Raw genomic sequence first — 27,990 nt, forward strand, 5'->3', positions numbered from 1 at the left:
ACAGGTTGTGAAATGACTGTGAACGGTGTTGGGTGGGTGGAAGGAGGGCGGTGGTGGGGAGAGCGGGAAATTAAAAAAATAAACAAATAAATATCTGCTGTTCAAAATACAAAACTGACAATAAATACAAAGTAAGAGCTTGCAAATAGCTTGCGTTTGCAAATAAAACTGCAGGGAAAAGGGAGCGAGGCTTTATATTGCATCTCCAGACTTGTGCCCTGAATGTAATTTAAACCCCCCCACCACCACCCCCTCCTCCCCCCCGGCGCCCCATTCTCTGTGTGAATCAGACGGACAGACCAGCGTTGGAGCTGATGATGGATGGAGGGTAGAGGGGGCTTGGGGAGCGAGTAATTAAAGGGGAGCAAGGATAACCCTAAGCACTTTAAGCGCTCTGGGACGCTATCCCGTGTGAGGGCCGCTATATAAATATAAGTTGTTGTTGTTGTCGTACGCAGCACACACGGGCTGAAGAACTCCACATGGACGTAAATAGACTTCTGCCTCTTTCCCGGCTGACGCACGTTGTTGGAGGTTAAGCATTGATGGCGTTTGCCACGTCCGAGAACACCAGTCGGCTCGGTCTCTGCAACGATCCTTGATTCGGCATCAGAATCTAGAAGGGAAAGGACAGCAATCTCCCAGTGAGAAGCCGAGGGCCCTCTCCCTCGTTGACACGTCTCAAAGCAAATGATCCGTCAGTCGACTAACAATTGGGTAAACAGAGGCATGTGGAGTAAGGAAACTTGCCTCAGGGTGCGCCCCGCATGGGAATCGAACCCAGGTCCTCTCTCTTGGCAGGTGAGTCCACTAACCCACTATGTTACAGGATTCCATAAAGTGGTTTAGCATCTCATCCGAAGGACGGCGCTTCCGACAACGCAGTGCCCCCCACCCCCTGCACTACAGCCTAAACTCGTGAGCTCCAAGTCTTGACGTGGGGACTTTGAGTTGTCTTCCCGATGTGCAAGGTATAAATGCATGGTGCTGTGTTTGCAGTGGGAATGCCTGGCTGGTGCTAGCTGGCTGTCGTACCTTGCTCTGAGATCCCTGTGAGGCCGTCTCTCGGCCGTGATCCAGTAACTCCTGCTCCAGCTCATCCTGCTCCTCTCCAGGGTCAAAGTTATACATGGGCATCAGCTGGTGCCGTAGCTTCTCTAGCCTGCAGCGAGCGAGATGACCACAGAGGTGACCATTAGCATCATACACTGCCGTTCAACACCACATCTGTCCTATCCAAACCTCTCACTGGCTGCCACACCCCCTTTCAAACCAATGGCCAAAAGATAACTGACGCTCTCGCCCTCCGGACATACTTGGGGAATGGGCTTAAAGCAGAACGCTCCAGAGGGGGAGTGAGCACCAGTATAGACACAGAAGGGAGAGAGCAGGGGAATGGGATTAGCCTATGAATCAGAGCTTCCTTCTCTAATCTCATTTTTTCCCTCCCCCCTCCATCGTGTCCGTTCTGGTTGCTGGTTGCCCAGGACACCAAGAGAGAAACTCCCTTCTCTTTTCAAACCGTGTCACAGGATCATTAAAGTCCACCTGAACAGCCGGACAGAACCTCGCTTTAACGTCTCATCAGAAGACCGGCACCTGCAACAATGCACTGCACTGGAGGGTCAGCTTGGACTGTGAGCTCAAAGTCCCATTTTAAACCCCACAACCCTGGACCTAGAGGCGATTGTGTTACCGACACAGCAAAGCTGTCACCTGGGCACGATGAATTAAGAATCCTAATCAAAATCATTCTTGCATTTGTAATAGTGCTTTATCACGTTGTTGAGACGTCTCAAAGCGTTTCACAGGATATACTGTAAATTGAATCGACTGTGTATTTTATGAGCGAAACGTGGCAGCCAATTGCGCACAGCAGCGTCCCACAAACAGCCATCAACCCCCAAAAAATCAGCCAAATTGACCCTCGAGCTTGGCTCCTAGAAAGGTTCAAGGACCTCCATCAAGTTGAATTTTTACAGATGAGAGGAGGCTCGAGCTTCATTCACTAGGCTGGTGAATGAAAAGCCCTTCCATCCCCAGCTTGAGGAAGTGAAGCCTCAGTTCACTATCAGTGTGACCGTGTCCGGAGCTGAATGAATGGGACCAGCGGTGGCGGTTTCTGTGGGCGACATGTCAATCTGGGAAAGCAAATTGTAGCGACCACAAGGCCTTGAGGGTGAGGATATGCCACTCACTCAGGCTCTGCTTGTCACCGAGGAGATAAAAATAAAGGCCAGCTGCAAGGTTTCAGTTTGAGGTGCGATTTTTTTTAACTCCCCGAGGACTTCCTGTTGATAACATTGCATCTACGACCGCAGGCGGCTTTGCAAGTCACATCTGGGTCACGTCTCAACCAGTCCCTCCCCAGCAATGGAACAAATAAGTTCCCACACTGAAACATCATTCAATTTCTATCACCCAGAAATTTTATCTGCGGGATTTTTGGCCAGCAAACCAGGAGAAACACCCTTCTCCTTTCCAGTAGTGCCACGGGATCCTTAATGAACAGGGTCCTCTTGTAATCATTCCAGGGAAGAGATCTAGAGAGAGAAGGGGTTACACAATACGCAGACAAAGAATGGCTGGCAATTCAACTTCACCTTCCCGGAGATCAATTCTTCGTCCTTCGGAAGAGATGTTAAACCGAGATCCAGCCTGTGCCTGTTCGGGTGGACATGGAAGGTCCCCCAACGCTATTGGAAACACGAAGGGAGTTTTGCTCTTCCAGTGTCCAACAATCTCCCAGATAAAATCGGTAACTCACATCATGGCTGTTTGTGGGCATTTGCAATGTGCAAATTGGCTGCTGCGTTCGTTTACAAAATACACAGTGACTGCACATATCAGGTGCCAGAAATATTATTATTATTTACCATTTTGAGACAGTAGAACTTTTTGGAAAAATTCCACAGTGGGTCCTGCTTACAAGTGGATTTTCGGTGTAGTGAAAAGCATCATAAATAGATGTATTTGGTGACAATGACCTTTTGCGCCAATTCAGAATTGTGAAAATTTGGGGGAAAAATTCGACCCAAACCTAGACCCATTCCCTTTGTCTCTCTCCCTCGTCTCCTTCAAGGCATCTCCTCTTCAACCATGCCATTGACCACCCTGCCCTCCACCATCCCTGATCCCAACCCCCTTTGTTCGGGTCCAAATCCCTGACTGTCCAACGCTTGTTCTCCTGACATGAAAGGCACTATACAAATGTAATTTTGTATTGTAGTGTATTTCTTCTTTTAACAGTGAAGATTGGTGTTATTTGATGGGTTAAGTGTTAGCTTTCTAGATCTCCTCTATTTACGTAACACTTTTAGAGTGTCCAGACCTGGCAAATCAGTGAATTCAGCCTCAACTTTAAAGTTGGTTTCTTGTGGTTCTCAAGAGAAACTTACAGAACAAAAAACGCTTCAGAATTAATTAGTGTATTGCCAAATTCTGAAATAATAATAATAATCCTTGCATTTTAAGTAGCTTGTTATCATATCGTTGTAAAGTGATTTGATTGTGAATAGGCAAACGTGGCACATAGCAGTGTCCCAAATATAGTGGTGGGCTGAGTGACCAAATTATTATTATTATTTATTTTATTTTATTGCTCCCAGCAGTGTCGACAAATTGAGTGACCAATCTTTTTTTTAAGGGATTATTACTCCAGGAAAGTAACCCGCCAATCAACTAACAACTGGGTTCCAATTTACTGCTAGGTAAACACAGGTGCGTGGACTAAGGAAACTTACCTAAGGTTTTGCTCCGCCTGGGAATCGAACCCAGATCCTCCCACTTGCAAGGCGAGTGCTCTAACCAATACACTTCAGGACAATGCAGTCAACCTAGACCCAGATGAGTTTGATGGTTTAACCATTAGAGAGTGCAATGTCACCCTAACTAGTTATTGTGCAAACAGCAGACAGAGGAATCAGTACTGTTACAGGAACGTTTCAGAAACTGTAACAACAGAACTTACCTCTTCCTCTTCCTGATGTAGAGAACCTGAATGCAAGAAAATACCACACGTTAGTGCAGATCCAGGGAGACAAAAATAGCAAATGTAACAAGGAATAGAAACACAGAAGCATTGACGTTTACAGCCCACATCAAAACCAGTCACAATGCTCATCATTAAAAGATCTCCAGTCCACCACCTAGTGAGTCTTCAATCTTGGGGAAACCAAGCAGATAGTGGGTATGAGTGCTGAAGAGGGGAGGAAAGTGAAGCGTGGGTTTGCTATCACCTCTCAGCTCAAGGACAACATTGGCCAGTTCCCGGCGGTCACCTGGCCAACCCTTGCTGCGTCTCACCTCAAGTCCTTGGTCAGCCAGGTTTGCAAACCCATCATCGTGCTTAACAGTCTCTAAACCAGACTGAGAGTTCCACATTTGCACGTCACCCTAGGCTCTGGAACGCTACCTTGCATGAGGGATGCTATATAAATGCAAGTTGTTGTTGTTGTCACCCTCACATGGAAATTTCTCTATGTCTGGAATGGAATGCGCACTCTCTCCCCAGAAGGACACATCCTGATTATCTAATTCCAGAGAGTATTAGGTACCGAGGCAACAGCCAAGGTTTGGGGACCCTAGAGTATGCATTGGGGTGGGGGCGGCTGGGGGCGGTATTAACCGCTGGAGTTTAACCAGCTCTCATTACTTCTCAGGTTAGCACCACCCTACACCTCAGGACTTTGGTTTGCTGGGTTAACAGGAACTGAGCAGGAAGAATCCTGGCTCTGTGATTCCTTCCCGAGACCCAAAAGGGAAACAAAACCACATAGGACATCGATCCGTCAACTCACCATGGCAATGGCTAATGCTATTAGAGTGACAATACCAAATGGCACCAGCATCAATCCCATCCTGGACTTGCCCCCTTCCGCGTCAGGGACCGGGGTGGCAGTCACGTTAGTGCCATTCGTTACTGTGGTTATGGTCTGGAACCCCATTGTCTCTGTGGCGTTGCCTAGCCCCACCCCGGGCCCCACGCTGAGGAAGGAGGCGGCCATTTTCGATGCGTTGAGGTTCACACCGAACGTTAGCAGTGACATCCGTGTGGAATGTTCCGGCACTCTGACTCTTCTCGCAGCTCAGTCCAACAGATGCTGAGCCACGCTCTCTGAGGTATCATATTAGCGAGGCTTCGAGCCAGCACATCACGCACCTCACTGACTTATCTGAAATAGAGAGCGATACAATCGGGAAATTAACCGAATAATTCTCCATTCACTAAATATAACTCTTTTTGCTCTTCCCGGATGGTAGTTTGTTTCAGACTGGCTCAGTGGTAGCGTTCTTGCCTCTGAGTCGGAAGGTGGTGGGTTCAAGCCCCCATGTCAGGGCTTGAACTCACATTATCTAAACTGACACTCCAATGCAGTGTTGAGGGGGTGTTGCACTGTCGGAGGTGCCGTCCTTCAGAGAAGATGTTCAGTCTGTCTGTTTGGGTGGACGTTAAAGATCCCATGGCACCATTCGAAAAGAGAAGGGAGTTTCTCTCTCCCGGTGTCCTGGCCCCCAGATAAAATTGCTCATTCACTCCACTCTGTAGGATATTACAGTGTAAAAATGACTGGCACTACACCTTACAGTAGTAATAATAATCACTGCATTTAAGTGTAGTGCCTTTCACTATCAGGGGCACGAGCGTTAAAAAGATGCCACAAGGTCAACAGGACCTTGGTTACCTCTTGTGTTAATATCTGGGGAGAGGGAGCGTGGGGGTGGGGCAGCAATACAAAAAGGAGAAACCTATCAGACTGCTGGACTGCGACCCAACTCCGCAAGCCTTTTGGAGAGAAAATAACAGCAGTGGCTGCTGTCACTCTCCCTCCCCAGCACTGAAACCCTAAACCTGTGAGAACGCGGTGCCCAGCCCTCCTCTCGCAGTTACCCGGCCACAGCTGTCTCGAGCCGGATGGCAGCACGTCAACAGCACAAATGTCCCTCCAGCTCTCTGTCTAGCGCAGCAGAATGTAAACAATATTTAAGAGAAGGGAGTTTCTCTCTCACGGTGTCCTGGCCAACAATCCCCCAAATAGAATTGGTCACTCACTCCGGGGCTGTCTGCGGGACATCGCTGCGGCGATTGCTCTGCTGCCTTTGTCTATGGACAAAGACGCACTCATTCCAATTCACGGCAAATCCTGTGAAGCGCTTTGAGACGTCCTTCCAACGTGATAAAGCTCTATACCAAATGCAAGGCTGATTATTATTATTATTATACAGCGCCTTTGTGTCATGAGGACGTCTTAAAGCGCTTCACACTGGGCATCAGAGCCTGGTGTGGGAAAGGACACGGGCTGCCGTTGCATAGGAAAGGTTGGGAGGTCAGGCAAGAGAACGTTGGAACTGGACACACAGGAGGTGATTCAGCCAGAGTGCCTCAGTGTGGGAGCTGTGTACAGTATGCGTTGACTGATGAGACACGGAATATTAGAGAGATTAGAGTGGATTTGGGTTCACTTGCTTTTCAACACAACCACATTAATTGTCGGCCAATCTTCTCCTGCCTGTTCCCAGGCCTCTGCGCTGGTCTGTGCTACACACAGCTGTTCAGAGTTGCAGAGGTTGGCTTTCTGGGATCACTCTCCCTCCCTCCAACTTTGACCTTGAATTACCCTCATTAGGATTCTTGGGCATGAACCCCACATTACACGCACACACACACACACGTTATCGCCTAGCCCCACCTGTCTGACCTCTGGGATCACCTGGAATCTTAATGCCCAGGCCCAGGCCCTTCTCTCCACCAAGACCCCATGGCACAACAACAACAAAATTACATTTGTATAGCGCCTTTCACATCGGGAGGACGTCCCAAGACACTAGACAGACAGAGTTACGGACCAGAGCTGGAGGTCGGGATTGGTGAGGGTGAGGGGAAGCAGAGTGATCGAAAGCACGGTCGAAGAGGAGGGTTTTGATATGGGTCTTGAAGGAGGCAAGGGAGGGGGCAAGGCATGGAGTTCCAGAGGCTAGGGGCAGAGTGGCAGAAGGCCCGCCCTCCAATGGTGGGGCGGGTGAGATGGGGTACTTGAAGTAGGCTTGCTGAGTGGAGGGAGTGGGCAGGGTGATAGGGGGTTAGGAAGTCACAGAGGTAGGGGGGAGCAAGGCCATTGAGGGCTTTGAAGATGAAGACCAGGATCTTGAACTGTATCCTCTGAGTGATGGCTTAGTAAGGTGGAGTGTGCATCCATGGATGGTGATGCTGTCAGCGCCTGAGGTGTGGAGGCGCTGACGGGAGCCAATCAGGAGAGCTTCGGTCTTGTTGATATTCAACTGAAGAAAGTTAACTCTCATCCAGACTTGATGTCTGAAAGACATTCTGTCAGGACAGCATTGGTCCTGGAGTCAAGGGTGGAGGCAGAGAGATACAGTTGGGTGTCATAAACATACATGTAAAAGTTGATCCCATGTTCTACGGATGATGTCACCAAGAGGGAGCATAAATGTTGAAGAGGAGGGGACCAAGGACAGAGTCCTGAAGAACACCGCAAGAGTTGGTGTGGGGGCTGGAGGAGAAACCATTTATGGAGATGAGGTGGAGGCGGTGTGAGAGGTACAATCTGAACAGTTCAATGGCAGAACCGTGAAGGTTGAGGTGAGAGGAGAGGCGTCGGATGAGGATAGAGTGGTCAACGGTGTCAAAGGCAGAGGGAGCAGATGGGCAGAATGGGCAGATGGGCAGAATGTCATTTGTCACCAATTGGAGGGGTTCGTGAAGAGAGTGGCGGGAGAGGAAGGAGTGAAGCTGGGAAGCAACGACTCATTCCAGGACCTTGGAGAGGAAAGAAAAATCCAGCACTGCATTGGAGTGCCAACCTCGACTAGAGGAATTCCAAGTCCTGACCCAGGGCTTGAACTCACAACTTTCTGACTCAGAGGCACGAGTGCTATCGGCTGAGCCAGGCTGACACACCGGCAGATGCCACCGTTTACTGGCGTACGCCTCTGAATCGGCAACAATCAGATCAGATCACACATAAAGTGCGACACAGGAGGGCGAACAGTTCATGCAGAAAGCAACACGGATATAATTTATTCCACCACCCGACAGCTAAATTAAAGCGCTGTTGAGTCAACCTCCGCAGAGGATTAACTTCATCCTGTATTCCTGGGCAAAACTTGGTGATTCCTACCGAGTCTGACTTTGCTGTGTGAATATTTTCCCAGCAGTGCCCCCGTGTGGCGGCTTGTGACTTGCACTTGGCAAAAAATTGGCGGCTTGTGACTTGGACTTCTCTTGGGTGAGACAACATGCACAATGTCCAGTTACATTCTCTGTCACACATCGTCACGTGCAAGAGAGACACGACGCATCCTCAGCTCGTATGTTAAACCCAGGCCCCGTCTGTGATTGTTCAATGGACGTTAAAGATACCATCGCACTCTTCGGAAAGAGAAGGAAGTTTCTCTCAGTATCCTGGCCAACAACCACCCCCCCCCCCCCCCCCAGATAAAATTGGTCACTCACTTCGTGGCTGATTGTAAGACATTGCTGTGAACAAATTGGCTGATGCATTCACCTAATAAATACACAGTCACTACACTTTGCAGTAAATCCTGTGAAGTGTTTTGAGACAGTTCAACAATGTGTTGAGACTGTATCAACGATTATTATAATAATGCTTACATTTGATACAGTACCTAATCAAGTCATCCAGATGTCTCAAAGCGCTTCACAGGATAGACTGTAGAATGCAGTGACTGTGTTTTGTGGGTGAATGTGGCAACCAATTTGCACACAGCAATGTACTGCAAACAGCCATGGAGTAAGTGACTGATTTTATTTGGTGGATTTTCATCCAGGTCACCAGGAGAGAGTAACTTAATTTTCCTTTTAAATAGTGCCATTGGAGTTTAACGTCCACTTGAATTATTATTATTATGATTATTATTATTATATTACTATACATATGAACGCTGAAATACTTGAATTATATGGATCTAACCTCTCCTGATTCCCAAGTCAGTCAACATGCTGATGAGTGCATGTGAAAAAAAAACTTGAGCAGTTTTGCATTTTACATTTTTTTATGTGGCGCCTTATCACGTCATCAACACATCTCGAAGCGTCTCATATTTTAAAGTAGATTGACTGTACTTTGCGGGAGAAACACAGCAGCCAATTGTGCTCAGCAATGTCCCATGAAAAGCAATGGAGTGAGTGTCCAATTTTATTTAGGGGATTGTTGGCCAGGACACCAGGAGAAACCCCCTTCTCTTTTCAAACAGTGCCATGGAAATCTTTAATATCTACCTGAACAGGCAGACGGGACCTCGGTTTGAAGGCTCATCCGAAGGACGGCACCTCTGACACTGCAACACACCCTCAGCACTGCATTGGAGTGTCAGCTTAGACGATGCAATTCAAAGTCCCAAAGTGGGGCTTGAACCCACAATCTTTTGATACAGAAGCGAGAGTGCTACCAACTGAGCCAGGCTGACACGCACTCAGTGGCAGTCAGGCACCAAGCAAGGAAGAAGGCAGAGGGTGACCATAGGCAAGGTCAAAGAGGCAGGTTTTTATGGTGGGATTTAAAGACACCTTGAGAGGGGCGAGAGGGAGGGATAGAGGCACGGAGTTCCAGAGGTTAGGATGCTCTGCCTGAAGTCACAGCCACTGCTAGTGGAGCAGAGGGACGGGGGACAGGCAGCAGATCTGTGTCAGGCGAGAGGAGGGTCCAAACAGTGGAAATCAGAGGTATAGGGAGGTGGAGGGATTTATATGCAAGGGTAAGGACCATTGGGAAACGGAGCCTGGTGAGGATTGGGGTGATGGGGGTGCAGAGTTTAGTTAAGATGTGCCTCCCTCCACACATCCTGGAGCAGTCTGTTGACACTCGCTGTGAAACCTCATACATGACACACAGCCACTCAGGCGAGGTGCAGAGGTGCCATCGTGGGAATTGTAACACCGGGCCTCGGCTGTCAGCCTGGCTCAGTTGGTGGCATTCTCGCCTCTGAGTCAGAAGGTTGTGGATTCAAGCCCCATGTCAGGACCTTGAACTCATACAGTCTAAGCTGACACTCTAGTGCAGTGCTGCAGTGTTAGAGGTGCTGTCCTTCAGATGATACATTGAACTGCGGTCCCATCTGTACCTGTGTAGGTGGACATTAAAGATCCGTGGCAGAATTAGAAAAGAGAAGGGAGTTTCTCCCAGTGTCCGAGACAATACCTCCCCAAATAAAATTAGACCCTCACTCCGTGGCTGTTTGTGGGACACTGTTGTGCGCAAACTGATTGCTGCTTTCGCCTATAAAATACATAGTCAATCCACTTTACAGTGGAATCCTTTGAGACGTTGTCCTGGTGTGATGAATCTATATCAATAGCAAGGATTATTATACAATTATTATGATGAACCAAAATGAGCCTAAGGAGGGGGAGAAAATCATAGGGAAGAGGGAATAAAGACAGGTTCGGTTTTACCTCCCGGTTGGGACGAGACGGCAGGTCGATAGGCAGGCCCCAGAAAAAAAAAAGAAATGCTATTGCTACTCACTATTTTCTCTATTTATAGTGAATCCTCGTCATCGGTTTTGTCCGCCAGAAATAACAGGAATCAGAAATAACAGGAGGCTGGTGTCAATGTGCTAGCCGGACGACAGACTGCAGCAGGCCTGTTCCTTGCTGTACATCTTCACCGAGAGAGAGAGAGAGAGAGAGTGAGTGAGGGGGGGGGGCTCTGAACGCTCTGAGAGACGCCCACCCCCGACGTGAAAGGCGCCGTATCAAAAATGCAAAAGGACTAATGTTGGGAGCGCGGTTGCCGTGACCTTCATTCGGGGCCACCGCGGTCAAAGCCAGAGCCAGCCCGGCCCGGGACCGTGCAAGGGCGCGCTCCTCTCCGGGACATCGCAACGCATGCACGGCTTAATCAAATAAGCAGGGGCCAGGCAAACCCCTGAGAAGCCAGGCTCAGCTGCTCCCAGCCTGTCAGTCCCAGGGGATCAGCTGATATGCTCCATTACAACATCAAGCTGCTGCCACGCCGTGCAACCTAACCCCCCATCTTTGCCTTCGGCCCCGCCCTCTCCCTCCCTCCTCTCCTCCTCTCATTGGCTGGCTGGAGCCGGGTCCCGCCCCGTTGGCCGGCGGACCAAACGCCCATTGGCGGGCACCGCTGCCAGTCAGGGCCCAAGCTAGCAGGTTAGGTGTGGCAGGTGGTGCCCTCCAAACCACATGAGAGAGTCAGCAACACACAGTGCTTCTGCCCCTGTGTCTGGAGTGGAGTGCAGTGGACACGTCCTGTTTACCTGATTGCTCCTGATATAAAAGGCACCACACAAATGTAATTTGTTGTTATTCGTCGTCGTTCCGGCGTAGTATGAGGCACAGGTTAATAATAATAATAATAATCTTTGCATTTGATATAGCGCTTTTCATGTCGGGAGGACGTCCCGAAGCGCTTCACAGAACACACTGTAAAGTGAACTGACTGTATATTTGTGGGCAAACGCGGCAGCCAATTGCGCACAGCAATGTCCCACAAACAGTCGTGGATTGAAAATGACCAATTTATTATTGTTTTTGGTTTTGGAGCGATTATTATTAGGCTCTGTGTGGAGTAAGGAAACTTGCCCAAGGTTTCGCCCTCTGCCTGGAATTGAACTCAGGTCTCTCGCTTGCAAAGTGAGTGCTCTAACCACTGAGCTACAGGACTCCACAGAGCAGCAAGAGCCAAGACTTGGTGCGCTTTGGGATAGGTGGCCACCTGGTTCTTTGTACTACAGTGCTATCAGTAGCAAAACAAGAGCTCCAGGACGCTCCCCCACGTGAAGGGCGCTATATAAATGCAAGTTGTTGTTGTACCTTGCTGGTTTCTGGTGAAAAAAATTTAGTGCGCTGTTTTATTCCAGGGGAGGCGAGAGCGGGACAGGACTGGAGCAAACCCCCTGTTAATGTCGCGATCGCGCTTTCATTCAAATCACAGTCCCGACCCCTAACCTTCTATCTGTTCGAGCTTACGGGCTGGGATATTTGGCTTGATCCGGAGAATTATGCAGGACACCGGGAGAAACTCCCTTCTCTTTTCAAACAGCGTCGCAGGGTAATGTCGCACCCCCCGCCCCCCCCAAAAAAAATACAGTCAATTCACTTTACAGTATATTCTGTGAAACGCTTTGAGACGTCCAGAAGACGTGAAAAGCGCTCTATCGGGTGCAAGGATTATTACTATTATTATTATGTCCACCTGAACAACAACAAACTAAATTTGTATACAGACAAACTGGACCTCAGTTTAACATCTCATCCAAAGGTCGGTACCTCCGCGACAATGTAGTGCTCCCCACAGCACTGCACCGGAACAGTAGCCTCCACCGTGTACATAAAATCCTGACGTGGGGTTTGAAGTCAGAAGTAAGAGTCCTTCCAACTGAGCCCGACTGACACTTCGTTGTGCTATTACAATTGTCTTCCGTCGATACTATCCCTGAGTCGGGGGCAAAGACAAAGCTCCCAAGATATCTGGGCAAATCCTCATTATCTATAGCCCAACAGAGAGAGACAGAGAGACAGAGAGATGACTGACATGATTTATTATTATTAAATATTATTTAATTTTTGGGCAAAAAAAAAACTGTGAGAAAAGTGACCTCATATCGTGCTCTTTCCCCTCCCCTTCCCCCCCATTTAAAAAAAAATCTAAAATAAGACATTATTATATATTATTATAAAATAAGACCTCATTGATTTGCTGAGATGGTTGAGGACCAGGTGGTGCTGGTGAGGGGGGGGGGGGAAGGAATGGGAAGCGGAACCTTTCGCCGGGGGCTGCGGCGAGCGACAGAGGACGGTTGGTGGGCGGGACCCGGCGGCTGCGCGGGGAGTAACCTGCAGAGAGGTCCGGGTCAGACCTGGGGAGAGGACAGTGAGTGAGGGGGGGAGTGAGGGGGAGGGGGAGGGGTGAGGGGGAGAGGGAGGGGGAGGGGAGGGAGGGAGGGGAGTGAGGGAGTGCGAGGGGGAGGGAGTGAGGGAGTGAGGGGGAGGGAGGGAGTGAGGGGGAGGGAGTGAGGGGGAGGGGAGGAGAGGGAGGGAGAGGGAGGGAGTGAAGGGGAGGGGAGGGAGTGAGGGGGGGGAGGGGAGGGGGAGGGGGGGAGAGGGAGGGGAGAGGAGGGGAGGGGGAGGGAGTGAGGGGGAGGGAGGGAGGGGGGGGGAGAGGGAGGGAGGGGGAGAGGGAGGGAGTGAGGGGGAGAGGGGGAGCGGGGCCTCGGGAGATGTGTTGTCGTTGTTGTTGTTGTTGTGTTTTAAAAAAACGGCTTTAGTTTTTAAAATAAATGTTTAACTTAAACCTGGAAAACGTCCCCCATCCAACACCACCCCCTCCCCACCCCCTCCCCACCCCCTCCCCCCCCCCCCCCCTCCCCCCCACACCCCCTCCCCCCCCCACACCCCCCTCCCCCCCCCCCCCCCCCCCACCCCCTCCCCCCCCCTCCCCCCCCCCCCACACCCCCTCCCCCCCCCACCACCCCCTCCCCCCCCCCCCCCCCCCCCCCACCCCCTCCCCTCCCCAACTTACAAGCTTGCCTGTTGGACGCCCGGCTGACCCCAAAACTATACAGATTCTTTGAACTTCGCCCACAATATACAGTCACTCCACTTTACAGTATATTCTGTGAAGCGCTGTGAGACGTCTCGAAGACGCGATAAGGCGCTACATCAACAACGACAAAATTACATTTGCATAGCGCCTTTCACCTCGGGGGAGGACGTCCCAAGGCGCTGGGCAGTCAGTGTGTCGGACCCGAGCTGCTGTCGGGATTGGGGAGGGTGGAGGGCAGAGGGGGGAAGCAGGGAGATCGAAAGCACGGTCAAAGAGGAGGGTCTTGAGATGGGTCTTGAAGGACACAAGGGAGGGGACGAGGCGGAGGGTGCGAGGCGGAGGGACTTTGGAATGGAATTCCAGAGGGTACGGGCAGAGTGGTGGAAGGCCCACCCGCTACTGGTGGGGCGGGCGAGGAGGGGGATGTAAAGCAGGACGGAGCCCACTGAGCAGAGGGAGTAAGCAGAATGGTAGGGTGTTCGGAGGTTGAAGAGGTTGGGGGGAGCAAGGCTATGGAGGGCCTTGAAGGTGAGGACCAGGATCTTGAGCTGTATCCCTCTGTGTGATGGGAAGCCAGTGGAGTCGGGCGGGGATACAGGTGATAGGGTCACAAAGCCTGGTGCGGGGGAGGATACGGGCTGCATAATTTCATCTCATGTTTTCTCAGATCGCTTGGATTGAACCAGTTTAATGGGCTGAAAGCCGAACGTTTGTGGCTCCACGCGGACATTAATCCGTCAGTGTTAGAGGAATATTGAGTGCGGGAGATGTAACCAGACGCTGAGCGGCTGCAAAGTGAAGCGTTTGGGGATTGTTGTGTCAAAGGTTCTCGTCGGAAGGTGAAGAGAATTGTCAGGAAGAGTCCTGCCGATGAGAGGCCGGTATTTGTGGTCTAGGTTGGTCCCAGGAAGCTGCCTACGTCCTGCCCCTCACGCCAGAGGCTGGACGCCCATTCCTGTGGGAGGTGGGGAGTCCTGGCAGGGTTCTCTCCAGCCAGGGCACAGGGCAGCAGTGGGCATGAGCTGACCACAGCAGCACAGTGCGTAACCTACTGGAGCACGAGGTTCCATCGCGAGGGGATCCCGGAGCCGCAGGAATCCAGCCAATACATCATCTCCCACGTCCTCGGAGGAAAAACTGTTAAGTGGTGTAACATTTCCAGCTCAGGGTGGGCGCTGACACAGGGCTAGGGTGGCTGAAGGCTCTTGTGTATGTTGTCCCGGCCTCGTATATATTGTGGATAACTGCCCTTGCATTGCTCAGGGGGAGGATTAACATTATACACACGAATGGAGGGAAGGCAGTGTGGATTACAGAGATAGTGAAGTGTGGGGCTAAGGAAAGGCCTTTCAGTCGATCGGCTGCTCTGCTGTGTGGTTAGTTAGTTTGTGGCAGAGCTTCTTGAGCTGGATTGCCTCGTGGAGCTCGGTGGAAGATCGGAACCTGAGCGGCGTTCCAGGGGGAATTTGGACAACAATGACAACAAGTTGCATTTATGTAGCGCCTTTCACGTCGGGAGGATGTCCCAAGGGTTTGCACTGAACTACGGGCTGGAGTCAGGAAGGGTGGAGGGCGAGTGGGGTTGGGAGGATGACCAAAGAAACGATCAAATAATTGCTCATCTGTATTGAACAATGATAATGATTTGATTTTAATTGCTGGTATCGCTCCTGGGTTTAGATTCACAGTCTTGAAGAGGGAAGCTTGTCCAGAGCACTCACTGCGGAGCAGAAACGGATGATCTGGAAGCTTTGTTTCAGACGTCTACAGCGGTGAGCTAACTTTAATATTTTCACGTTTCTTTCCCCTTCTCTTTAAAAGGTGCGTATTTTATCTTGGCTTTCCTTGGTTGGTAGTGCTCTCGCGTGAGTCAGAAGATTGTAGGTTAAAAGGCCAGGTCAGGGATTTTGAGCTCACAGTCTAGGCTGATGCTCCATTGCAGTGCCGGGGGGAGCATTGTGTTGTCTGAAGTGCCGTCCTTCGGATGAGGAATTAAACCGAGGTCCCGCCTGTGCCTGTTCAGGTGGATGTTAAAGATGCCTAATTGAAAACAGAACGGAGTTTCTCTCTCCCGGTGCCATATCTTACAGTCCCCATTCATTTCTTGGCTGTTTGAGGGACTTTACTGTGTGCAATTTGGTTGCTGCGTTCACTTACAAAATGCACAGTCAAAAAAACAAAACTTGACAGTGAAATCCTGTGAAGCGCTTTGGACATTTTGACATTGTATCAGCATGGTTTATTATTTATTTTCCTAGTTATTTCGTCCCCATCCATCTCTCTCTCTCTCCCTTGCCCTTGGCCATGTGTGTATTATTCATGGGTAAGCTTCAACTGGACCCAATCCTGTATTAGCCCAATATCCACACGCCAGCTATGTTCAGCACGATGAGGGGTTTGGAATGGGGTCAGCTAACTTAGCACAGGGTGGGTTTGAACCTGATACCTTATGTTCTGTAAATGGCCAATGGGGAGAGGTATTCTCCCATTATATGTCGACATGGTCAAAGTTTAGCAGCAAGAGGAATCGAATCCAGTAGTTTCAACAACAACAACAAGATTGCATTTATAGAGAGCCTTTCACGTCGGGAGGACGTTCCAAGGCGCTGGACAGTTGGGTCGGGACCCGTGCAGGCGGAAAATGGTCAGGGTGAGGGGAGGGAAGGGAGGGGGCGAGGAGGGGGTAGAGAGTCGAGAGGGGAGTTGAAGGCACGGTTGAAGAGAAAGGTTTTGAGACCGGCCTTGAAGGAGGAAAGGGAGGAGGCGGCGAAGGCACTGGGGGATGGAGTTCCAGAGCCTCGGGGCTGAGAGGGTGAAGGCCCGGCCACCGATGGTAGGGCGGTTGGGGCGGGGGATGTGGAGCAGACCAGAGCCAGAGGAACGGAGGGTACGGCAGGTAGGTAGGGGGATAGTAGGTCGGAGAGGTAGGAGGGAGCGAGGCCATGAATGGCCTTGTAGGTGAGGATGAGGATCTTGAATTCGATCCTCTGGGGGATGGGGAGCCAGTGGAGGCGAGCGAGGGTGGGAGTGATGTGGGCGCGGTGTCTGGTGCGGGACAGTACACGAGTTGCAGAGTTCTGAATGACCTGCAGTGTGGAGGGAGGTAACGGGAAGGCCGGCGAGGAGAGAGTTCCCATAGTCCAGCCTTGAGGTGACAAAGGCGTGGACCAGGGTTTCAGCAGCGTGAGGGGTGAGGTAGTGCCGTAGTCTGGTGATATTCCGGAGGTGATGGAAGGCGGTGCCAGTTGTGGCGCGGATATGAGGGAGAAAGGACAGCTCAGGGTCGAACAGAACACCGAGGTTCCTGATGGCTTTGAGAGGTGGAGAGTGCAGCCTTGGATGCTGATGGTATCTGCGCCTGAGGTGCGGTGGCGCTGACGTGAGCCAATCAGGAGGGCCTCAATTATGCGCACGTTGAGCTGAAGAAAATTGTATCTCGTCCAGGACTCGATGTCGGACAGGCAGCTGTCAGGACATCGGTGGTCGTGGAGTTGAGGGTAGAGGAGTTTCAGGGTAAGCAGCTTTGTAAAGACACAGTGTTGCGTAGATTGATTGACTGGTTATGTGTGGTTCAGCCTCTCCCCTCCTCGCCTAGGATGCCTGTACAGTTTGTGATTGAGGAGTGGGACTTTTGTGACCTGACGTTGAAAATGAAACCACCGGTCTTCATTCCCAGACCGGAAACTGAGGTACGTAAAGCATTACATCCAGCAAGTTGCCTCTTCTGCCTCTTCCACCCCCTCGCTCTCCAATCCGGATCAGCCAGGTGTGACTGGCTCAGTCGGTTGCACTCTCGCTTCTAGGTCAAAAGATTGTGGGTTCAAGTCCCACGTTGGGACACTCAAGCGCAGTCTGGGGGAGTGCTACTTGCATTATCGCAGGTGCCATTCTTCCAATGAGACATTAAATCGATGTACCCTCTTTGCCTGTTGAGGTGGACCTTAAGGATCCGGTGAAACAGCTGTTGGTGGGACACTACTGTGTCTTAACGTTGGCTGATCAATGCACAGTCTCTACACTTGACAGCAATTATGTGATCAGAAGGAAAGATTATTATTGTATTATAATTATGTGCTGCATTCCACTATTGCCCATCAGGTGGCAGTCTTGGCTCATATGCGTGTCTCAGTACATTAATGCTTGATGGCCAAAGGGGACTTACTTATTTAACATGCTGAGGCTGAGTGAGTGAGGTCACTGCTCACCAGGGATCTGAAGGGATCCCTTTCTCTTTCGTCCCATTTTACAAATCACTGAACCTTTTATGATTGGTGGATCAATCAATGGACATAAGGTCACTGTGCCGAGTGTTGCTCTTCTGCCTCATTCGTTGGGCTGATTATTAGAAGCCTCTGGCATGTACATGGTGATGCTGATGAGGTGTTGATGAGCCCAACGAACTCACCGACCGCACGCTCATCAAATTACATAGTCTGACTATTCAGGTGGATGTTAAAGATCTCCCGGGGTACTATCCGAAAAGAGATAGTCGTTTCTCTCTCTCAGTGTCTTGGCTGACAAATCCCCCAAGGGAAACCAGTAGCTCAAGTCCATGGCTATTTGTAGGACACTGTTGTAAGCAAACTGTCAGCCTCATTTTGCCCACAAAATACACGGTCACTCCACTTTACAGTATATCCTGTGAAGCGCTTTGAGACGTCTCAATGACATGATAAGGTGCTGTGCCAAATGTGAAGATTCTTATAACGATGCACAAAACAGGTCTTTCAGCCCAACTAATCTATGCCTGTATTTGTATCCTCTTGCAACTATCGTAACATCCTTTTGATAAAGTAAACAGGGAAATTATTTCAGCCGCCCATATGGTGCACTGATTTAAAGGAATTAGCAAAAGAGCAAGAAGAAAGTTTAAGAGAGTGTTTTCAAACAGAGTTGTTAGGATGTGGAACCCCTGACCTGGACGTGTGGTTGAGGCAGAATATGTCTTAGCTTTTAAGAGGGAATGGGCTAAGTATCTGAAAAAGAGGAATATAATAAATATTTTTTCTTGCAGCATCTTTCACATTGGCAATTCGTCACAAGGTGCTTCACAAGATTTATTGTTAAGTGTGGTGACTGTGTGTCATGCAGACAATATTAGTTTGCACAGCAATGTCCCACACAAACAGCGATGAAGTAAATGATTGATGTTATCTAGGGGATTGGCTGTGAGAAACTCCCATCTCTTTTCAAATTATGCCATTGATTATTTAACCTCGACCTGAACAGTAAAACAAAAACTCAGTTGAATGTCTCAGTCGATAGACAGCACGCCCAACAGTACAGCGCTCCCGAACACTGCACTGGAGCGTCAGACTGGACTTTGAGCTCATGGGGCTTGAACCTCCGACCTTCTGACTTAGAGGCAAGAGTGCTACTGATTGAGCCAGGCTGAAAGTGTGTGTGGTGGGGAGGAGGTCAAGAGAATGGGAGTGAACAGAGAGCTCTTTGAAAGACATGATGGGCCAACTATCTTCTTCTGTGCTGCAAATATTTGTAGCTCTGAAACGCTTCTGCTGTTCAGCTCTCTCAGTACAAAAAAAGCATCGAACCTGCTCTGCTTGGTTCAGAATGCCTTGGACAGTGATTTTACCAGCTGAGCAATTGCCCAACAACAACAACTTGCATTTATATTACACGAGAGAGCGTCTCGGAGTGCTAACATTCGAGGAAATTTCCTTGTGTAAATTCAGTCACATTTAGCTTATCCAGACTGTGGTTCATTGCCCAGTGATGGAGATTAAAGTCAACTGCTACATGTCCTAACCTGTGTAGAGTGCACTATATACGTTGCTAGTTGTTGTTAATAACCTGACATTGTTTCCAGCTCTGACCTGGTTTTGTGAGTGCTGTAAGTGTACAATAGACGCACGGCAAAGTGACAGTAGGGTGGTTCTAATTGAACAAGCAACAGGAAACTTTGCCAGACAGTGAGTTCAATAGCAAGCCGGTTAAACTCCAGTAGTTACCCACTCCACAACTCATACTCTTGGGTGCCCGAGCCGTGGCTCTTGCCAACTTGCACCTAATACTCTCCAGAATCAATGAATTAGGGAAAGATTGCGCATTCTATTTCAAATAAAGGGAAATTTCCACGTGTAGGTGACACACATGTGCAACTCCTGTCTGGTCAGAGACTCTTAGGCACGGTGATGAATTTCCGTTTGTCTGAGTCAGGCTGAAGATGTGTGTGTGTGTGTGTTTGTGTGTGTCCATGCGCGCCTGGGAGAGAGAGGTGAGGACAAGAGGATGCCCCCTCCAAAAAAGCGAGTGAGACAGCTGTGTTTTCCTAGACACCTTCCTTTATCCCCTGCTCTCTGCATGATCTTTTTCTAGTGTTGTGTGTTTGTATCGTTCCTCCGGCGTCCTGCCTGCTTGCCTGCAACTTTAACCGAGGAGGCAGAGGGGGGAACCCCAGTATAGAGGTCTCAGTGTAGCTTGTGCGTATGTGCAGCTGACAGGATGTACATCACTGGCCAGTCTTTGGTTTTGAGGTTTGAAGCCTTGTTTCCAGGAGGGGGAATACAGAGAGAGCGACTTCCCCGTCTGGTGACTCAGTAGAGAATTGATTAGTCAGAGAACAGTGATCTGTCGTCACACATCTCTCTGTGCCACTGGTCTGCATCCTGTCCTCGAGCTGTCCTTGTGCACACAGCGAGCACAGAGCTAACCTAGTGGGCCGGTCAGACAATTTCACCAGCTGTCAAAACCACTCGCACAAACTCAGTGTAACCTCCACGCCAGTCGCTACTGCTGTTTCTGCTTTACCATGTGATCCCAGTCGAATGTGCTTTGCTCACGATCACAGGGGCTGCATGCGAGTTTAACCGTGTCAGTTGTGGACAGCCTTAAACTAGCCTGTGATAGTCTGTGCCCCGTGATGATATAACACCCACCCATCAGCACCTGGCTGGTTTGCTTGCCCCGTACAAGCTTCCTGTCCAAGCTTGGATTAGACGTTAAACAGGGTCCCGTTTGTGCCTGTTCAAGTAGATGTTAAAGATCCCACAGCACTATTGGAAAAGAGGAAAGTTGGCCAATATCTTGGCCAACAACCCCCCCCCCCCCCCCCCGGTGTTGCTACACCTAGAATTGGCTGCTGCACTCGCCTACAAAATACCCAGTCTCTACACTTCACTGTAAATCTTGCGAAGCACTTAAAGATATCACCATAAGACCTGTCTCAAATCAAACCTCGGGTGTCAAGGCAGAAGGGGCACAAAGTTGGAGTCCTGTAGCTCAGTGGTTAGAGCACTCGCTTTGCAAGTGAGAGACCTGAGTTCAATTCCAGGCAGGTCAGGGCGAAACCTTGGGCAAGTTTCCTTATCCCACACACCTAATAATAATCCCTCCAAAATCCAAAAACAATATTAAATTGGTCATTTTCAATCTACGACTGTTTGTGGGACATCGCTGTGCGCAATTGGCTGCCGCGTTCGCCCACAAAATATACAGTCAATTCACTTTACAGTGTGTTCTGTGAAGCGCTTTGGGACGTCCTCCCGACATGAAAAGCGCTATATCAAATGCAAGGATTATTATTATTATAAAGTTAGTGGAGAAAAATAAAGCCCAGATTCACTGGAACTGATTTAAAGTTGTATTTCTTCCAGCCTCAAGGTTTGTGTACCAAGTACTAAACTCATCATTTAGGAGCTGAGATGAAATTCCATATCTGACTGATCACACCCACACATCATGCGATGTAAAGTAAAATCAACATACGTACATATTTTTGCTTTGAGGTAGTTGACCGCAATACAGATAAGAATAATCTCTCCTCCTTCCACCTCCGTACCAGTTCATTGAGAGAGATACCAGCTAGCCACTGAATCTCACTCCTTCTCATTTTTGCTATTAACAATGAGTAGACAAGCTGGCGCTCTTCAGTCTTGAAAAGAAACTTCTCATTCTAAATGGGATTGAAAAAGTAAACCAAAAACAATACAACAACAACAATAAAATTACCTTTGTAAAGCGCCTTTCACGTCGGGAGGACAACCCAAGGCCCTGAACAGTCGGGGATCAGGACCGAGCGTGGGGTGGGGGGGGGCAGGGTTGGGATGAGGGAGGGTAGATAGGAAGGCGGCTGAAGGCACGGTCGAAAAGGAGGGTCTTGAGTCGTGCCTTGAAGGAGGCAAGAGAGGGAGCAAGGCAAAGGGATTGTGGGATGGACCTAAGTTTAGGATGTACTGAGGCAGTAGAACAAGACACGGGTTTAGAGTTGCAAAGTGCAATTTCAAGACATACACAAGTAAGTTTTTCTTTACCCCGAGGTTAACTAACGGCTAGAACAGGTGCCAGGAAGGGTTCTTGAGGCCAGGACACTGGGACTTGTTTGGGAGGGTGGGTGTTCTGGAGGAATGAGATCAGTTGGGGCCAAAGGGCCTTTGTCAGTCGAACTGATATCGTGATCATACATTTTGATGCTCCAACTTAGCGGGTCAGCAATGTGCTCACTCCCCAGCTAGTTTTTCCCCTGAAGTCACTTCCTGCCGGGGAGTGGGGGAAGGAGGGTATTTCCCATGTACCCACCAGCTGTGAATTGGGAAACTGCTTCTGAGATGGAGGCTTGATCTGTGGTGCAGATAGTCATCTCAGGACGGGACTTTCTTGATGAATTGCCCGATAACCGTTTAACAGAAATCAACGAAAATTGTGTACAGCTGCATTTGATTGTATCTTCGGAGAAATTTCACAAAGAAATTTCGGATGAAGAAGGCCCTTTGGCCCATCTGATTTCGTCCTTCCACAATCCGCACTTTACTATCCTCCCATCATAGCTTCAAGCTGCTTTTTTAATTGAATCCCAGCATCCTGACCTGAACCAGCCTTTCTGCTAACCATCAGTAACAAAATACTTCCTGGTGTTTGTCCTGAAAGGGCACTTTCTAACCCTGGACCTGTTCCTAATTGTCCTGCTGCCTTGGTGTATCTGAATGTAAATTGTGGAGCTCCTTTTCTTTTTGAATTCTAGTTTCATCTCCTTTTTCCTTCCATCGAGCGAGGGGCTGGTGCTACAATTGGCCTCAGTGCCCCAGGGCTAGGGGAGGGGGCAAAATTCAGCCAAGCTGTGTTTGATTGTGTCTTCAAGAGAATTTCACAAGCTCGGTTCGGATACTGCTGCTGATCACTTTGCAGCTTGGAAGTTCCATGGGTGGGTGTTCGGATCAGGAAGGGTCGGGCTCCTACCTGGTTCTCTCTTGCTGACGCACTGTCAGTGCTTATACCTGAGCAATGGACAGTTGAGCCAGATACCAGAGAGAGTTTGGGGCACTGTTCCCCTCCCCACCCCCCCAACCCAGTAAAATGGGAAAGGAATCAGAGAAAGGAGTACTTGGGGAGGAATTTTCTTTGTCAGCCAGGTGTCTAACACTTGCGGAAACCCATCCATAAGAAATGCTAGATGGAAAAAGACCAAGATCCATTTTGTTTGCCTTCCACCTTCCTGACAGTCGCATGCACATATGTCCTAAGCTACCTATGTACTATGTCCCATAATGTTATTCCCTAAAAGAAAACTGATATGTATTTGAAGGAATCAACACTTCCTGCTTCAACCATGTGTTTGCGTAGATTTGTTCTGAATTTACCGCCCAGTGGAGGGGACAGTGAACCAAACCCCATCCAGTCAGCAGCAGAGGGTAGAACAGAGGAAAGAAACTAAACTGCAGGAGAGAGTAAATGTGGGCAACAAATCCAGGGCGGCGTGGGGCACGGACACAAAACAGACTAGAGTCTGTGTGTAGGAAGGACAGAGAACTGAAGCAGAGCCTGTGGGTTTCTCTGTTATGAAAGTCTCAGTGACTGGCTGCTGGCTAGTCTGATTCCGTGCAGACTGTGTGGCTTGTGGCTTGTGGGTTAATGGGACAATTGCTGAGGCTCTGGGTGCAGTTAGTGTTTACACAGCACGCATTGCTCAGAACCATGAGTTAAAATACCAGCAGTGCTGAGAGTGTGACATCCTTCTCCTAGCAGAGTTCGTGGGTCAAAAAGAGCAGCAACTCAATTTCCTTTGCACTTCATCATCTTGCTGGGGCCATGCTTTTGAACAAAGACCTGAAAGCTACGGTGAATGGAAGCAGAATGAAATGTAAGTAGCAGCTCAGTACTAGAATGGGAAAGAGGGTCAGGTGGGGATTCTGGAAGGATGAAATGTACTGGGGCCAAATGATTTGTTTCATTAAACCTACCACATTTTGTTTGAAGGTAGCTGTTATATAGGGGAAGATTTTATTTTAGGTCAATAAAAGCTGCAATAGTTTACAGGCACATGTTTCTGCTCACATGCACACAGACACACACATGTTCGCATATATTGACACAAACGCACAAGAACAGAACGCTTTTGATCCTGCAACACGCACAGAAACCCACCTGAAAGTAAGCTGCTAAAAGCACTTGCTAACCTGAGACAGTTCTCCATCCTGTACTTGCTGTTAAACAAAAAGTTTAATGGAAAGAAAGTAACATTTCACACGATGGTTTAGATGAAGAAGGCCCTTTGGCTCATTTAGTTTCACCATTCCAGAATAGCTGCCCGACCAGAATAGCTCTCATCACAGCTCCAAGCTGCTTCTCTCATGAGCCCCATCACCCTGGCTTCAACAGATTTAACCAACAGTCCTTTACCATCTGTTTGCAGCAATAATATTAATCCTTAGATTTAATATAGCACCTTTCACTTCGGGACGACAGGCCATTTGGCCGAACTAGTTTGTGCAAGAGCAGAGCCTCAACCCTCTATTCCCCTCTCCTATACACCTCTACTCTCTCTGCTATACTCCTCTATTTCCTTTTAAATCGGTTGATACTTTCTGCTTCAACCACAACTTCTGGCAGTGAGCTCCACATACTCATCACACTGTGTGAAGTTTCCTCCTAAACTTACTGTTAGAGCTACTGCTGGTTAGCTGATATTTACACCCTCTAGTTTTGGATGTCTCAAAACAAGATTTACTGTAAAGTCTAGTGACTGTGTATTTGTAGGCCAGTGTGGCAGCCAATTTGCACACAGTCATGTCCCACAAACAGCTGTGAAGTGAAGAACTGATTTTATCTGGGGGATTGTTCGCCAGGACACCAGGCGAAACTACAGTCACCTCCCCTCTCTCTGGCTCGGCAGTAAGGTCGGCCACTGTTAAACCCTCTCGAGATAATCACGCTATCCTGTGTGAAAGGCACTATATAGTATAAATGCAAATTGTTGTTGAAACTCCATCCCAGAATTATGCTCTTCCTCCCCTCTTTCAAGGTACGTCTCAAAACATGCCTCTTTGACCGTGCTTTCGGTCATCTTTTACTAGATTGTTAGATTTTGGCAGATCTTTTAATCCCAATGCCTCACCTTTTCAACAACAACAACTTAGATTTACATAGCGCCCCCATGCCGGACGGTGACTCAGAGTGCTTCCCAATAACGGATCCCGGTGCTGAGAGAGGATTTTCACCTTATCCCTAAATATCTCTATCACCCACGTTTCGTTCTCTCCGTTTCATACATCTCGATTGATTCCAACTCTACAGCTTTCTGGGGGAGAACGTTCCATATCCTCAGAAGCCTCTGTGTGAAGAAACGTTTCCTGACCTTAGTTGTGAAGCAGCAGATGGGTGGAGAGAGCTTTCCAACGGACACAGAACACAGAACTACTGTCCTCCTGCCAAAAAGATTTGGGAGAGCTACGTTACACAATAGTGTCCTATGGCAGACAGCAAGGTGACTTTCACACGTAAATGCTAAAATAAGCACAAGACTCAAACCTTCACCTTGTCAGCTCCCGATTTCAGAATTTTTGGCCATTTTGTTTGAAACTAGGAATTGCTACCACCTGCTCGCTGACTGGCTTTCATTCATTCCACAGTCGGTTATACTCTAACGCTTGTGTTCCATCTCTGAAGTCAGGAGGCATTTCTTCACACAGAGGGTTGTGGAGATGTCAAGCTCTCTGTCCCAGAAAGCTGTAGAGGTGGAATCAATAGGGACGTTTAAAAGAGAGACCCAGATACTGGGGTAGTAGAAGAGATGAGGGGTCTGGGAATGGAGTTAAAAGATCTGTCGAGATCTAGTAAGCTGGTGGAACAAGCTAGATGGGCTGTATGTCCTCCTAGGTCTCTATGGCCCAGATGTTTCTATTTCTCTCAGTACATTTCAGGCGCATTGAATAAATGTGTGCGTTCTCCCACTCTCCTGCCTGTTCGGGTGGACGTTAAAGATCCCATGGAACTATTTGACAAGAGAAAGGAGTTGCTCCTGGTGTCCAGACTTGGAGACCCTTGAAAACGCTGATGGGTTTTCGCAAGTATCAGGGCTCCCGTCTGCCCCCATCCAGAAATTAAATAAAACCCAATGTGAGTGTCAGTCACAGCGGTGCGTAGATCTATCTGGCTCGGAGTCAGGCTCCCCGCCACAGTTAAGTGCTCCACGATGCTATCCTGGGTTGAGAACGCTATATAAGTGCAAGTTGTTGTTGTTGTCTGTAGGTTCTCTGGCCAACTAGTTACATCTCATTTTTATTAATTCAACATGTAAAAAAACTCCCTGTCACCAGAATAAACGGTGGTGTTGGGAGGGGCTGCATGTGCTGGTTCTGACATGTCTATTTTTGCTGCACTGTTTGCCTCAACAGGACTGCTTGGAAGCAACCTAAAAGGTAAAAAAAAAAAATCATCCAAATTTGCTGGAGTCATGTCTTGTGCCAGCGATTTGCTGTTAGCGGGAGATGCCTTTTAACCACGCCACCCCCCTGGGGGCAGGGGAAGGGGGTGGGGGGGATTGGCGTGTGACAGGGTTTGCAAGGGGCCCGTAAAGGGTTAATGCAACCCCAAGATTATAGCATTTGGATAGCAACCAAATGTGAGAGAGAGAGAGAGAGAGTTGGTGTGCAGGTCTCTGGTTGCTTATGTGGTGTGTGTGTGTTTCCTGTGTGTGCACCACAGCCTTCCTTAATTCTTGGAACTCAAGCACTTTGCACTCCTACTTGGAAGGCAATGCAGGTTCGAGTTTCTCAGGGGATTTCATTAGCCTGTTCAGTACCAGGAATTAAAGCCACGATAAGATCTGCATCTGCACGTTATCATTTTTTAAGCAAATAACTCACAGCAATTTGTTCTACTTAAAGCCGTGGGTTTGCGGCGTCCAAAACTCGTAACCGAAAGAGCTTCGTCCCCTTTCTCAGCTTTTATTTTTGCTGTGTGCAGTTAGCAGGTGCAAGCAGATCTAACATAATTCAAATAAGGACACACTGCTTGACATCTTTCTTTCGCACCGGGCTGCTAATCAGAACGACAAAGGTGAGCAGCAAACAAGCCGACGGCAGGCAGCCATTACGTGATTGTATTCAGTAGAAAAGTGACAGCCAGGTTTAAAATAACGGAGAAGATGGAGATGGGTTTCCAGACACGAGTGTTGTCTTGCTTTTAACGTTACACACTGCGTCTCTTCAAATTCCCTTGAAAGGCAGTTTCTCCTAGCGTCCTGGCCAACAATTCGCTGCTGACCCACCAAAATAAAATTGGTCATTCGCTTCACAGCTGTTTATGGGATGACCCGGTGCGCAAATTGTCTGGGCCCTTTGCCTACAAAATGCACGGTCACTGCACTTCACTGTGAAACTCTCTGAGACGTCGCGACAACATGATAGAGCATGATATCAAATCCAGTGGTTATTACAATGATTGTGTTAGCGTTGAAAGATCTAGTCGCAGAATGGAATGGTACCCTAGACTGTCGAGCACCTTTGGGGTGTATAAATAAATAATATATAAATAACAACAGAAATGTATAAATGACGTGTATAAATAACAACAACAACTTGTATTTATATAGCACCCTTCATGTGTGGGGGAGCGTCTCGGAGCCTTTAGCAGTGACAGAGCCTGATGCGGAGCTAGGGAGAGAGAGGTGATTGCGGGGACAGTCAAAGATGAAGGTTTTCAGATGCGATCAGTCAGGCAATCAATGTAATGTGTTACTGTTGTTGGAATACACATCAATTATTTGTACGTTTACCAGTCACAGCAGTACCATAAACTCCAGACAACTCAACCCTGGTTTAACTCATCACTATCACTTAAGTTATCATGCCATCAACACCCCAGCCACTTCCCAAATAAACTATTGATAAGGGGCATCGCTTTCCTCATCACTCTGCTTTATACGGAACTCGGCGCATGGTAGAAGTTGCTGCAGGTACTTGCAATGTAAAATTGATCAGATAACTCATCCTATACGTCTCAAAGCACTTCACCGAATTTACTGTAAAGTGTGGTGATTTTGTGGGCAAATGGATTTGTGTGGCCAAAGTGTCAACATACCTTCCAGTATCCCTCCCAGATGCAAATTCATTCCAGAACATTCAAATTCACTTCCACACAATATTGTTTGTGGGACTCTTGATGCCACGTGTTGGCTGCCGCATTTGCCTATATAACAATGTTGACTTCA

The 27,990-nt window shown here is 48.8% G+C and overlaps 2 protein-coding genes across 2 annotated transcripts in view; one reads left to right on the plus strand and one right to left on the minus strand.

The window, feature by feature from the left end:
- Window positions 1–283: 283 nt before the first annotated feature.
- Window positions 284–11,007, minus strand: si:ch211-161c3.5 (uncharacterized protein C3orf18). Its single transcript, XM_007890312.2, has 6 exons — window positions 10,906–11,007; window positions 10,506–10,641; window positions 4,800–5,174; window positions 3,971–3,996; window positions 1,036–1,162; window positions 284–616 (listed from the first exon to the last, which is right to left on the minus strand). The coding sequence occupies exons 3-6, from the start codon at window positions 5,046–5,048 to the stop codon at window positions 536–538; spliced, it is 483 nt and encodes a 160-aa protein (XP_007888503.1). The 5' UTR covers window positions 5,049–5,174; window positions 10,506–10,641; window positions 10,906–11,007; the 3' UTR covers window positions 284–535.
- Window positions 11,008–12,706: 1,699 nt separating this feature from the next.
- The window catches only part of hemk1 (HemK methyltransferase family member 1), a 48,754-nt gene continuing 33,470 nt past the window's right edge, over window positions 12,707–27,990 (plus strand). Inside the window, exons 1-4 of the mRNA XM_042339697.1 lie at window positions 12,707–12,730; window positions 14,444–14,686; window positions 15,228–15,319; window positions 17,143–17,236. Coding sequence (XP_042195631.1) covers window positions 12,707–12,730; window positions 14,444–14,686; window positions 15,228–15,319; window positions 17,143–17,236 — 453 coding nt within the window. The remainder of the gene's footprint in view (window positions 12,731–14,443; window positions 14,687–15,227; window positions 15,320–17,142; window positions 17,237–27,990) is intronic.

Source organism: Callorhinchus milii, unplaced genomic scaffold (assembly GCF_018977255.1).
Source record: "Callorhinchus milii isolate IMCB2004 unplaced genomic scaffold, IMCB_Cmil_1.0 Scaffold12, whole genome shotgun sequence".
Classification (NCBI taxonomy): domain Eukaryota; kingdom Metazoa; phylum Chordata; class Chondrichthyes; order Chimaeriformes; family Callorhinchidae; genus Callorhinchus; species Callorhinchus milii.

Coding starts and splice junctions, on each gene's coding strand:
- si:ch211-161c3.5 (XM_007890312.2), bottom strand. CDS start 5,048: ATGTCACTGCTAACGTTCGGTGTGAACCTCAACGCATCGAAAATGGCC. Junction 1,163..3,970: donor TACATCAGGAAGAGGAAGAG/GTAAGTTCTGTT, acceptor CGCTCGCTGCAG/GCTAGAGAAGCTACGGCACC. Junction 617..1,035: donor CACAGGGATCTCAGAGCAAG/GTACGACAGCCA, acceptor TTTCCCTTCTAG/ATTCTGATGCCGAATCAAGG.